Source organism: Coregonus lavaretus, assembly GCF_964263955.1.
Source record: "Coregonus lavaretus genome assembly, contig: HAP1_SCAFFOLD_720, whole genome shotgun sequence".
NCBI lineage: Eukaryota > Metazoa > Chordata > Actinopteri > Salmoniformes > Salmonidae > Coregonus > Coregonus lavaretus.
Genome location: NW_028164941.1, coordinates 1 through 13,864, shown reverse-complemented (window position 1 = coordinate 13,864; position 13,864 = coordinate 1). Strand labels below are relative to the sequence as shown.

The 13,864-nt window shown below is 45.5% G+C and overlaps 1 protein-coding gene across 1 annotated transcript in view; it reads right to left on the bottom strand.

Moving 5' to 3' along the window:
• The window catches only part of LOC311116438 (uncharacterized protein), a gene marked incomplete at its 5' end in the record, with an annotated part of 53,317 nt that extends 39,860 nt beyond the window's left edge, over nt 1–13,457 (bottom strand). The window contains 2 exons of the mRNA XM_084191524.1: nt 7,782–7,929; nt 13,358–13,457. Coding sequence (XP_084047650.1) covers nt 7,782–7,929; nt 13,358–13,457 — 248 coding nt within the window. The remainder of the gene's footprint in view (nt 1–7,781; nt 7,930–13,357) is intronic.
• Nucleotides 13,458–13,864: the final 407 nt, after the last annotated feature.

Below are 13,864 nucleotides of genomic sequence, written 5' to 3'. Positions count from 1 at the left end.
TGAATAAATGCTGGTCAATAAGTGATTAGCAGTATATTGGGCAGTCACTACCATCATGGGACTTTCATTCATTGTTTTATTCTGTGACGGCATTCAACACAAATAAACGAAAACGAAATCCGTGATTATTTAAAAAAATAATCTAACCGAAACTGAACTGACCTAAAAAAAGAAAAGCACTAAATCGCTCAGCACTTATAATTTGTAAACAATAAATATTCATACATTACTAGCTCAAACACTTAATCTGCAAAAAATTGAAGTTAATGAGTGGGTGATAATGATTCAGAACCAAAAGGGGGACAGAAAAACACAGTCTCACATTGACCTAATCAGATAGAGGTAGACGCCTAGTCTCCGTTATGACTCAGATCAGGAGCCTACACACACCACAGACAGACACACACACACACACACACACACCACAGACAGACACACACACACACACACACCACAGACAGACACACACACACACACACCACAGACACACACACACACACCACAGACAGACACACACACACCACAGACACACATAATAATATAATAATAAATAATAATAATAAATATAATAATAATATAATATAAATAATAAATAATATATACACACACACACACCACAGACAGACACACACAAACCACAGACAGACACACACACACCACAGACAGACACACACACACCACAGACAGACACACACACACACACCACAGACAGACACACACACCACAGACAGACAGACACACACACCACAGACAGACACACACACACACACACACACACCACAGACAGACACACACACACACACACACACCACAGACAGACACACACCACAGACAGACACACACACACACCAGCTGCAGACCGATCCAGCTGCAGACCGATCCAGCTGCAGACCGATCCAGCTGCAGACCGATCCAGCGCTTTATTCAATAAATGTTAGTGCATCGAATCGTATAGCATGGATTCGTTCTCTAATCAAACCGAATCATTTCAAAACGACCGTTCCTGTATCGAAGCCCATGAATCGTATAGCATGGATTCGTTCTCTAATCAAACCGAATCATTTCAAAACGACCGTTCCTGTATCGAAGCCCATGAATCGTATAGCATGGATTCGTTCTCTAATCAAACCGAATCATTTCAAAACGACCGTTCCTGTATCGAAGCCCATGAATCGTATAGCATGGATTCGTTCTCTAATCAAACCGAATCATTTCAAAACGACCGTTCCTGTATCGAAGCCCATGAATCTAGATCACCTCGTCAGACGAGAAACATGTTTTAGAACAAAATCACTCTATGAATGAATTGCGTTGGGAAGGAAACAGTTCATCCACCATGCAGAGGTGATTTCAACAACAAATTACTTTAAAGAGAAGCCATATGGATATATACACACTGGCTTCCTGTTCCATATGGATATATACACACTGGCTTCCTGTTCCATATAGATATATACACACTGGCTTCCTGTTCCATATGGATATACAGTGGGGAAAAAAAGTATTTAGTCAGCCACCAATTGTGCAAGTTCTCCCACTTAAAAAGATGAGAGAGGCCTGTAATTTTCATCATTGGTACAAGTCAACTATGACAGACAAAATTAGAAAAAGAAATCCTGAAAATCACATTGTAGGATTTTTTATGAATTTATTTGCAAATTATGGTGGAAAATAAGTATTTGGTCAATAACAAAAGTTTCTCAATACTTTGTTATATACCCTTTGTTGGCAATGACACAGGTCAAACGTTTTCTGTAAGTCTTCACAAGGTTTTCACACACTGTTGCTGGTATTTTGGCCCATTCCTCCATGCAGATCTCCTCTAGAGCAGTGATGTTTTGGGGCTGTCGCTGGGCAACACAGACTTTCAACTCCCTCCAAAGATTTTCTATGGGGTTGAGATCTGGAGACTGGCTAGGCCACTCCAGGACCTTGAAATGCTTCTTACGAAATCACTCCTTCGTTTGCCGGGCGGTGTATTTGGGATCATTGTCATGCTGAAAGACCCAGCCACGTTTCATCTTCAATGCCCTTGCTGATGGAAGGAGGTTTTCACTCAAAATCTCACGATACATGGCCCCATTCATTCTTTCCTTTACACGGATCAGTCGTCCTGGTCCCTTTGCAGAAAAACAGCCCCAAAGCTTGATATTTCCACCCCCATGCATCACAGTAGGTATGGTGTTCTTTGGATGCAACTCAGCATTCTTTGTCCTCCAAACACGACGAGTTGAGTTTTTACCAAAAAGTTATATTTTGGTTTCATCTGACATTCTCCCAATCCTCTTCTGGATCATCCAAATGCACTCTAGCAAACTTCAGACGGGCCTGGACATGTACTGGCTTAAGCAGGGGGACACGTCTTGCACTGCAGGATTTGAGTCCCTGGCGGCGTAGTGTGTTACTGATGGTAGGCTTTGTTACTTTGGTCCCAGCTCTCTGCAGGTCATTCACTAGGTCCCCCCGTGTGGTTCTGGGATTTTTGCTCACCGTTCTTGTGATCATTTTGACCCCACGGGGTGAGATCTTGCGTGGAGCCCCAGATCGAGGGAGATTATCAGTGGTCTTGTATGTCTTCCATTTCCTAATAATTGCTCCCACAGTTGATTTCTTCAAACCAAGCTGCTTACCTATTGCAGATTCAGTCTTCCCAGCCTGGTGCAGGTCTACAATTTTGTTTCTGGTGTCCTTTGACAGCTCTTTGGTCTTGGCCATAGTGGAGTTTGGAGTGTGACTGTTTGAGGTTGTGGACAGGTGTCTTTTATACTGATAACAAGTTCAAACAGGTGCCATTAATACAGGTAACGAGTGGAGGACAGAGGAGCCTCTTAAAGAAGAAGTTACAGGTCTGTGAGAGCCAGAAATCTTTCTTGTTTGTAGGTGACCAAATACTTATTTTCCACCATAATTTGCAAATAAATTCATTAAAAATCCTACAATGTGATTTTCTGGATTTTTTTTCTCTCAATTTGTCTGTCATAGTTGACGTGTACCTATGATGAAAATTACAGGCCTCTCATCTTTTTAAGTGGGAGAACTTGCACAATTGGTGGCTGACTAAATACTTTTTTCCCCCACTGTATACACACTGGCTTCCTGTTCCATATGGATATATACACTGGCTTCCTGTTCCATATGGATATATACACACTGGCTTCCTGTTCCATATGGATATATACACACTGGCTTCCTGTTCCATATGGATATATACACTGGCTTCCTGTTCCATATGGATATATACACACTGGCTTCCTGTTCCATATGGATATATACAGTGGCTTCCTGTTCCATATGGATATATACAGTGCCTTCAGGAAGTATTCAGACCCCTTGACTTATTCCACATTTTGTTGTGTTACAGTCTGAATTCAAAATGGATTAAATTGATTTTTTTTCTTCATTATCCATCTACACGCAATACCCCATAATGACAAAGTGAAAACATGTTCATAGAAATGTTTGCAAATGTATTGCAAATTAAATACAGAAATCTAATTCACATAAGTATTTCATACCCGAGTCAATACTTGGCGGTGATTATAGTTTTGAGTCGTCTTGGGTATGGCTGTATCAGCTTTTGCACATTTGGATTTGGGGATTAATCCCATTCTTTCTTGCAGATTTTCTCAAGCTCTGTTAAGTTAGATGGGGAGCGGAGCTTAAAAAGCAATCTTCAAGTCTTTCAACAGATTTTCAATGGGATTCAAGTCTGGGCTCTGAAAAACTCCCCAGTCCTTAATGATTACATGCATACCCATAACATGATGCAGCCACCACTATGCTTGAAAATATGGAGAGTGGAACTCAGTAACGTGTTGTATTGGATTTGCCCCAAACATAAGACTTTGTATTCAGGACAAAAAAGTTAATTGCTTTGCCAAATTTTTTGCAGTATTACTTTAGTGCCTTGTTGCAAACCGAATGCATGTTTTGGAATATTTGTATTCTGTACAGGCTTCCTTCTTTTCACTCTGTCAATTAGGTTAGTATTGTGGAGTAACTACAATGTTGTTGATCCATCCTCAGTTTTCTCCCATCACAGCCATTAAACTCTGTAACTGTTTTAATGTCACCATTGGCTTCATGGTGAAATCCCTGAGCGGTTTCCTTCCTCTCCGGCAACTGAGTTAGGAAGGACGCCTGTATCTTTGTAGTGACTGGGTGTATTTATACACCACCCAAAGTGTAATTAATAACTTCACCATGCTCAAAGGGATGTTTAATGTCTGCTTTTTTCATGTTTACCCATCTACCAATCGGTGCCCTTCTTTGCGAGGCATTGGAAAACCTCCCTGGTCTTTGAGGTTGAGTCAGTGTTTGAAATTCACTGCTCGACTGAGGGACCTAACATATAATTGTATGTGTGGGGTACAGAGACGAGGTAGTCATTCAAAAATCATATTAAACACTATTATTAAATAATAAAATCATGTTAAACACTATTATTGCACACAGTGTGAGTCCATGCACCTTACGTGACACATTTCTATTCCTGAACTTATTTAGGCTTGCCAGGGGTTGAATACTTATTGACTCATGACATTTCAGCATAACATTTTTAATTAATGAGTAAAAATTCCCCCCAAAACATAATTCCACTTTGACATTATTGGGGTATTGTGTGTAGGCCAGTGACACAAACATCTCAACTTTAATAAATTTTAAATTCAGGCTGTAATACGACAAAATGTGGAAAAAAAAGTCTAGGGGTGTGAATACTGAACTGGCCACAGGTGGACGGACGCCAATCATGTTGAAGTAACATCTCAAGGATGATCAAAAGATGAACTAAAAAGACTGGGTTGGTTTAGATTGTTGACGACATGGACACTATAGCTCCACTTACGATTCCCCGGTAGCCATCTTGCCAGTCAGAATCGACAACAACTCCCGGACTTCCCATTGAAGCAGTTTGTGTGACATTGTCAGCTATCCCATCTATAGCAACGGGGTTGTGAATACTTGCTTCAATGAGATCTGTATTTCATTTTTCAATACATTTCTAAACATGTTTTCACTTTGTCATTTTTGGGGGTATTGTTTGTAGATTGGTGAGACATGATATTTGACCCATTTAGAATTCAGGCTGTAACAACAAAATGTGGAATAAGTCAACATTTTTAGTCATTTAGCAGACGCTCTTATCCAGAGCGACTTGCAAATTGGTCAAGGGGTCTGAATACTTTCTGAAGGCTCTGTATCTAGAGAAGGGTATAAAACATGTCTAAGAGTGTTGAAAGTTAACCAAGAGCACAGTGGTCTCCCATCGTTGGGATAATGGAAAAAGATATGGAACTACCCAGAATGCCTAGAGCTGGCCGTCCGATCAAAGGGTGAGGGAGGTGACCAAGAACCCAATGACCACTGAGAGAACTACAGAGTTCTTTGGCTGAGACGGGAGAACACTGCCAGAAGGACAACAGTCTCTACAGCACTTCCCCAATATGGGCATTATGGGGCGAACGGCCATACAGCACTTCCCCAATATGGGCATTATGGGGCGAACGGCCATACAGCACTTCCCCAATATGGGCATTATGGGGCGAACGGCCATACAGCACTTCCCCAATATGGGCATTATGGGGTCGAACGGCCATACAGCACTTCCCCAATATGGGCATTATGGGGTCGAACGGCCAGACGGGAATCCACTCCTGAGAAAAAGGCACGACACGCCTGGAGTTGTGAAAGACTCAGATCATAAAAGGCAAAAGATTCCGTGGTCCTGATGAGACAGAAATCAGAAACTCTTTGGCCTGAAATGCAAAGCGCCATGTCTGGAGAAAACCAGGCGGTGCTCATCACCCGTCTAACACCATTCCCTACCGTGAAGCACGGCGGTGGCAGCATCATGCTATGGGGATGCTTTTCAGCGGCGGGGGAGACTGGTAAGAACGGAGAGAGCAACGAATGGGGCCCAGATACAGGCAAATCCTTGATGAGATCCTGCTTCAGAGAGCAAACGACCTTAGAAGATTTACGTTCCAACAGGACAATGACCCCCAAGCATACAGCCAAAGCAATGGTTTCAGAAAAAGAATGTGAAAAGACCTTGAGGCCCAGCCAAAGCCCTGACTTCAATCCCATTGAAAATATGTTGAAAGACTTGAAGATTGCTGTTCAGCGCCACTCCCCATTTAACTTAACAGAGCTTGAAAAAAAATCTACAAGGAAGAAAATCCCCAAATCCAGATGTGCAAAGCTGATCCAGACATACCCAAGACGACTCAAAGCTGTAATCGCCGACAAAGGCGCTTCTACAAAGTATTAACTCAGGGGTGTGAAAACGTATGTAAATTAAATATTTCAGCATTTACATTTGCAAACATTTTTTTTTTTTTTACGTGTTTTCACTTTGTAGATGGGTGAGAAAAATATATATTTAATCCATTTCGAAATCAGGCTGTAACACAACAAAATGTGGAATAAGTCAAGGGGTCTGAATACTTTCTGAAGGCACTGTAAAATATAATTCCGTATCCCCCCCCCAACACAGTTTAATATCTAATGATTAGTGTCCATGTAAAACGTAGTCACTGTTCGATCATACACAGGTCTGTACAACAGATGTATCAACTAACAATCCCAGGCTGATGTCAATATGAAAAACACTGTACACGGTGCACCGACCGCCATTTTAAAAACCGCAGATGGGTGAAAGTCAATGAAACCCCCGTTGGTTTTTTGGAAACAACCAGAAGCCGACTGCAACTTTGGTGTAACACAAAAGGGGATGTGTGGAACCTAGTCCTCAGCCTGAAGTGGGGCCCCCCACACCGACTGGTAAGAGACTCCAGGAGGGCGGGCCCCCACACCGACTGGTAAGAGACTCCAGGAGGGCGGTGGCTGAAGTGGGGCCCCCACACCGACTGGTAAGAGACTCCAGGAGGGCGGTGCCTGAAGTGGGGCCCCCACACCGACTGGTAAGAGACTCCAGGAGGGCGGTGCCTGAAGTGGGGCCCCCACACCGACTGGTAAGAGACTCCAGGAGGGCGGTGGCTGAAGTGGGGCCCCCACACCGACTGGTAAGAGACTCCAGGAGGGCGGTGCCTGAAGTGGGGCCCCCACACCGACTGGTAAGAGACTCCAGGAGGGCGGTGCCTGAAGTGGGGCCCCCACACCGACTGGTAAGAGACTCCAGGAGGGCGGTGGCTGAAGTGGGGCCCCCACACCGACTGGTAAGAGACTCCAGGAGGGCGGTGCCTGAAGTGGGGCCCCCCACACCGACTGGTAAGAGACTCCAGGAGGGCGGTGCGGTGCCTGAAGTGGGGCCCCCACACCGACTGGTAAGAGACTCCAGGAGGGCGGTGGCTGAAGTGGGGCCCCCACACCGACTGGTAAGAGACTCCAGGAGGGCGGTGCCTGAAGTGGGGCCCCCACACCGACTGGTAAGAGACTCCAGGAGGGCGGTGCCTGAAGTGGGGCCCCCACACCGACTGGTAAGAGACTCCAGGAGGGCGGTGCCTGAAGTGGGGCCCCCCACACCGACTGGTAAGAGACTCCAGGAGGGCGGTGCCTGAAGTGGGCCCCCACAACGACTGGTAAGAGACTCCAGGAGGGCGGTGCCTGAAGTGGGGCCCCCACACCGACTGGTAAGAGACTCCTGAGGTCCTGGGGTCGGAGCCTCGGTGTGAGCCCAATCAGGAGGACGTGGTACTCTGAGCAAGCAGCGTATACATTTAAAAAAACATGACAACACTAGAATGGTATGACAAGACATTTAGCACACGTGCGGCGGTGTGTGTGTGTGTGTGTGAGAGGTGGGGTTGTTTGTTACATACTGCTTTGGAGGGTCCGACGGGGTAGTGGTGGTGGTCCGAAGAATGATCTGCTTTGGAGGGTCCGACGGGGTAGTGGTGGTGGTGGTCTGAAGAATGCTCTGCTTTGGAGGGTCCGACGGGGTAGTGATTGTGGTCTGAAGAATGCTCACTGGAACAGAGAGATACAGGAGAGAGACAGAGGGTTAAATTAATGTTTGTCATTCAGACGCTCTTCTCCAGACGTTAACTTCCGAGTTAACTAGTCAGTCTAGAAAAAGACAGGATTCAGAACTTGTTTGAGCCCGAAATCCCAAAATGACACGTCTCAAACTGTTAGGCCTTGTTGTGTCTGTTAGAAATGACACGTCTCAAACTGGCCAAAAAGCTCAATTTTAGTCTCATCTGACCAGAGTACCTTCTTCCATATGTTTGGGGAGTCTCCCACATGCCTTTTGGCGAACACCAAACGTGTTTGCTTATTTTTTTTCTTTAAGCAATGGCTTTTTTCTGACCTCTCTTCCGTAAAGCCCAGCTCTGTGGAGTGTACGGCTTAAAGTGGTTCTATGGACAGATACTCCAATCTCCGCTGTGGAGCTTTGCAGCTCCTTCAGGGTTATCTTTGGTCTCTTTGTTGCCTATCTGTTGAATGCCCTCCTTGCCTGGTCTGTGAGTTTTGGTGGGCGGCCCCTCTCTTGGCCATATTCTGGTCTGTTAGAAATGACACATCTGAAACACAGAGTTAAGACCTTATATGACCTAGTAATCTCAGGTAGAGTCATATTCTGTCTACTTTTGCCCTGAAATGTCAGTGGATCTGTCTGTCTGTATCCAAGGGCCTTAGATGGGTGATCGGTTTGTTGGTGAGAGTCAATGTTAACTGAATTTGTGGAGCTGTAAAATAAAAAATAAAAAAATGCTAAGCAGTTATGATAAATAGGCAAATAAAAGTGATTATGAAGCATTGCACCACATATCCTGCCACTAGAGTATTCGTTTCCACAGACCAGACCTGCCACCGCAGCACGGCTTCCTCAGACCAGACCCGCCACCGCAGCACGGCTTCCTCAGACCAGACCCGCCACCGCAGCTCCACAGCCCCCTGCAGCTGGTGTCACGCAAGAGCAGAGCAGGGGGGGGGCTGAGAGCAGAGCTGCAGTCCAACAGAACGTATTTGAATAGCCCAACTGACAGTTCTCAGGTCGTACAAACCATCCAGATCTCCTCACTTTGGAAACTATTCTAAATAATCTAAAATGGCCCCCGACTCACCGCTTCCTCCATCACTTGATGCCACATCAGGAAGTGCCATTAAAAAATGTCACAATGTTAACTGATATACTTTGAACAAAATATACAGGCCTACTGTACGTTTAAAAAAACAAACAAACAAAAAATGTTTTAAGTGAGAAGTAGGCATTGGTCTGAAGCCGAAAAAAGGAAAATTCTCACGAGCGCCACAATGTCTACTCCACCCATGCTCCACCAAGGTTTTCAAAACACACAGCGTTGACCTACTGCAGTAGCAATGTTGGTCTATTGTACTTCCAACAATGTGTAGGCAGGTTACTTAGGATTCAAACCTTCTCAAAAACAGCCTAATTCATACTCTTAAGAGGAGTATACATTATATTACATAATAATGTGATTTGTACCGCATACAAGTTAAAGTATTGCAATATTTAAACCCAACACTAATCCCCATTCAAATGTGTTGGGTCATTGTCCTGTTGAAAAACAAATGATAGTGCCACTATGCCCAAACCAGATGGGATGGCGTATCGCTGCAGAATGCTGTGGTAGCCATGCTGCTTAAGTGTGTCTTGAATTCTAAATATATCACTGACAGTGTCACCAGCAAAGCAACCCCCACACCATCACACCTCCATGCTCCGTGGTGGAAACCACACATGCAGAGATCATCCGTTCACCTACTCTGCATCTTACAAAAGACACGGCAGTTGGAACAAAAAATCTCAAATTTGGACACATTTCCACCGGTCTAATGTCCATTGCTCGTGTTCCTTGGCCCAAGCAAGTCTCTTCTTCTTATTGGTGTCCTTTAGTAGTGGTTTCTTTGCAGCAATTCGACCATGAAGGCCTGATTCACACAGTCTCCTCTGAACAGTTGATGTTGAGATGTGTCTGTTACTTTAACTCTGTGAAGCATTTATTTGGGCTGCAATTTCTGAGGCTGGTAACTCTAAATGAACGTATCCCCTGCAGCAGAGGTAACTCTGGGTCTTCCATTCCTGTGGCGGTCCTCATGAGAGCCAGTTTCATCATAGCGCTTGATGGTTTTTGTGACTGAACTTGAAGAAACTTTCAAAGTTTTTGAAATGTTCCATATTGACTAACCTTCATGTCTTAAAGTAATGATGGACTGTCGTTTCTCTTTGCTTATTTGAGCTGTTCTTGACATAATATGAACTTCCAGAGATTAGAGACTGGGACGGAGGTTCACCTTCCAGCAGGAACATGACCCTAAGCATACTGCTAAAGCAACACTTGAGTGGTTTAAGGGGAAACATTTAAATGTCTTGGAATGGCCTAGTCAAAGCCCAGACCTCAATCCAATTGAGAATCTGTGGTATGACTTAAAGATTGCTGTACACCAGCGGAACCCATCCAACTTGAAGGAGCTGGAGCAGTTTTGCCTTGAAGAATGGGCAAAAATCCCAGTGGCTAGATGTGCCAAGCTTATAGAGACATACCCCAAGAGACTTGCAGCTGTAATTGCTGCAAAAGGTGGCTCTACAAAGTATTGACTTTGGGGGGGGGGGTGAATAGTTATGCACGCTCAAGTTCTGTTCTTATTTCTTGTTCGTTTCACATTAAAAAATATTTTGCATCTTCAAAGTGGTAGGCATGTTATGTAAATCAAATGATACACACCCCCCCAAAAATCCCTTTTAATTCCAGGTTGTAAGGCAACAAAATAGGAAAAATGCCAAAGGGGGAGTGAATACTTTCGCAAGCCACTGTATGTACAGCAATAGTTGAATACAACGGCATTGACTAGAACACATTATATACATACAAAACGGGTAAAACAGTATGTAAACATTATTAAATTAAAAGTGACCAGTGTTCCACGTCTATGTACATAGGGCAGCAGCCTCTAAGGTGCAGGGTTGAGTAACCGGGTGGTGGCCGGCTAGCGACAGTGACTAAGTTCAGGGCAGGGTACTGGGTGGAGGCCGGCTAGTGACAGTGACTAAGTTCAGGGCAGGGTACTGGGTGGAGGCCGGCTAGTGACAGTGACTAAGTTCAGGGCAGGGTACTGGGTGGAGGCCGGCTAGTGACAGAGACTAAGTTCAGGGCAGGGTACTGGGTGGAGGCCGGCTAGCGACAGAGACTAAGTTCAGGGCAGGGTACTGGGTGGTGGCCGGCTAGTGACAGAGACTAAGTTCAGGGCAGGGTACTGGGTGGTGGCCGGCTAGTGACAGTGACTAAGTTCAGGGCAGGGTACTGGGTGGTGGCCGGCTAGTGACAGAGACTAAGTTCAGGGCAGGGTACCGGGTGGAGGCCGGCTAGTGACAGAGACTAAGTTCAGGGCAGGGTACTGGGTGGTGGCCGGCTAGTGACAGAGACTAAGTTCAGGGCAGGGTACCGGGTGGAGGCCGGCTAGTGACAGAGACTAAGTTCAGGGCAGGGTACTGGGTGGTGGCCGGCTAGTGACAGAGACTAAGTTCAGGGCAGGGTACCGGGTGGAGGCCGGCTAGTGACAGAGACTAAGTTCAGGGCAGGGTACTGGGTGGTGGCCGGCTAGTGACAGAGACTAAGTTCAGGGCAGGGTACCGGGTGGAGGCCGGCTAGTGACAGAGACTAAGTTCAGGGCAGGGTACTGGGTGGTGGCCGGCTAGTGACAGAGACTAAGTTCAGGGCAGGGTACTGGGTGGAGGCCGGCTAGTGACAGAGACTAAGTTCAGGGCAGGGTACTGGGTGGAGGCCGGCTAGTGACAGAGACTAAGTTCAGGGCAGGGTACTGGGTGGAGGCCGGCTAGTGACAGAGACTAAGTTCAGGGCAGGGTACTGGGTGGAGGCCGGCTAGTGACAGAGACTAAGTTCAGGGCAGGGTACTGGGTGGAGGTCTGGCTAGTGACAGAGACTAAGTTCAGGGCAGGGTACTGGGTGGAGGCCGGCTAGTGACAGAGACTAAGTTCAGGGCAGGGTACTGGGTGGAGGCCGGCTAGTGACAGAGACTAAGTTCAGGGCAGGGTACTGGGTGGAGGTCTGGCTAGTGACAGAGACTAAGTTCAGGGCAGGGTACTGGGTGGAGGCCGGCTAGTGATGGCTATTTAACAGTCTGATGGCGTTGAGATAGAAGCAGTTTTTTAGTCTCTCAGTCCCAGCTTTGATGCACCTGTACTGGCTTCATCTTCTGGATGATAGCGGGGTGAACAGGCCGTGGCTCCGGTGGCTTCTCGGCCTTCCTGTGACACCGGGTGCTGAAGATGTCCTGGAGGGCAGACTGCACCACCCTCTGGAGAGCCCTGCGGTTATGGACGGTGCAGTTTGCCGTACCAGGCGGTGATACAGCCTTGACTCCACATTCTCTCTGTACTGACGTTTTGCCTGCAGGCAATGTGTTGATAGAACTTCGGTAGTGTTTTCCTCAGATTTGCTTTATTAAAGTCCCCAGGTACAATAAATGCGGCCTCAGGATATGAGGTTTCCAGTTTGCACAAAGTCCAGTACTGCTTTGCAGTTTTACTTTAGTGCTTTATTGCAAACAGGATGCATGTTTTAAATATGTGTATTCTGTACAGGCTTCCTTCTTTTCACTCTGTCATTTATGTTAGCATTGTGGAGTAACTACAATGTTGTTGACCCATCCTCAGTTCTATCACAGCCATTAAACTAACTGTTTTAAAGTCACCATTTACCTCGTGGTGAAATCCCTGAGCGGTTTCCTTCCTCTCCGGCAACTGAGTTAGGAAGGACGCCTGTATCTTTGTAGTGACTGGGTGTCCTTACACAAGGGATATTCAATGTCAAGGCCCTTCTCCCCCGATTGCTCAGTTTGGCCGGGAGGCCAGCTCTAGCAAGAGTCTTGGTGGTTTCCAAACTTCTTCCATTTAAGAACGATGGAGGCCACTGTGTTCTTGGGGACCTTCAATGCTGCAGAAATGTTTTGCTACCCTTCCCCAGATCTGTGCCTCGACACAATCCTGTCTCGGAGCTCTACGGACAATTCCTTCGACCTCCTGGCTTGGTTTTTGCTCTGACATGCACTGTCAACTGTGGGACCTTATATAGACAGGAGTGTGCCTTTCCAAATCATGTCAAATCAATTGAATTTACCACAATCAAGTTGTAGAAACAGCTCAAGGATGATCAATGGAAACAGGATTCACCTGAGCTCAATTTCAAGGGTCTGAATCATTATGTAAATATGGTATCTGTTTTTTTATTTTCAATAAATTTGCTAACATTTCTAAAAACCTGTTTTCGCTTTGTCATTATGTGGTATTGAGTGTAGATTGATAAGGATTTTTATTTAATTTAATCCATTTTAGAATAAGGCTGTAACGTTAAAATGTGGAAAAAGGGAAGGGGGTCTGAATATTTTCAGAATGCACTGTATATGTACTTACACGTTATATATCTTGCTTGTGGCCTTGACTCCTCCGATGGGTATTCTTCTGATGATGACAGAGGAGTTCTTGGGGATGAGGGCCTCCTCGTCTTTGTATTCTACAGATCAGAGACAAGGGAATTACTGGTCTGTCTGTTGACAGGGCTAGATATCTAGTTCCCTGGGTACTATCCTATAGACCTAAAGTCACGTCAAGTCGGCTCTTCCCGAACAGTTGACGTGCAAATATAAATAAATCCATCTGGATCTATCAAATTCAATTTACACATCACTTTTTACATCCATGGCTGTCTGGAAGTGCTTTTAAAGTACCCTTGCCTCAACCCCAAAGAGCAAGCGGTTCAACAAAGTGGTTCACACAATATCAATTAATTTCCCTTCAATCTAACGGCTCAAACACATCGACCACTCTATTCAAGCCCTGTCAAAAATAGATAGGGCCCCTTAGAACAGTAACAACAGTGGCTGTCTGGCTGTCAAGACTTCGAAATGGATCCCGACAGTG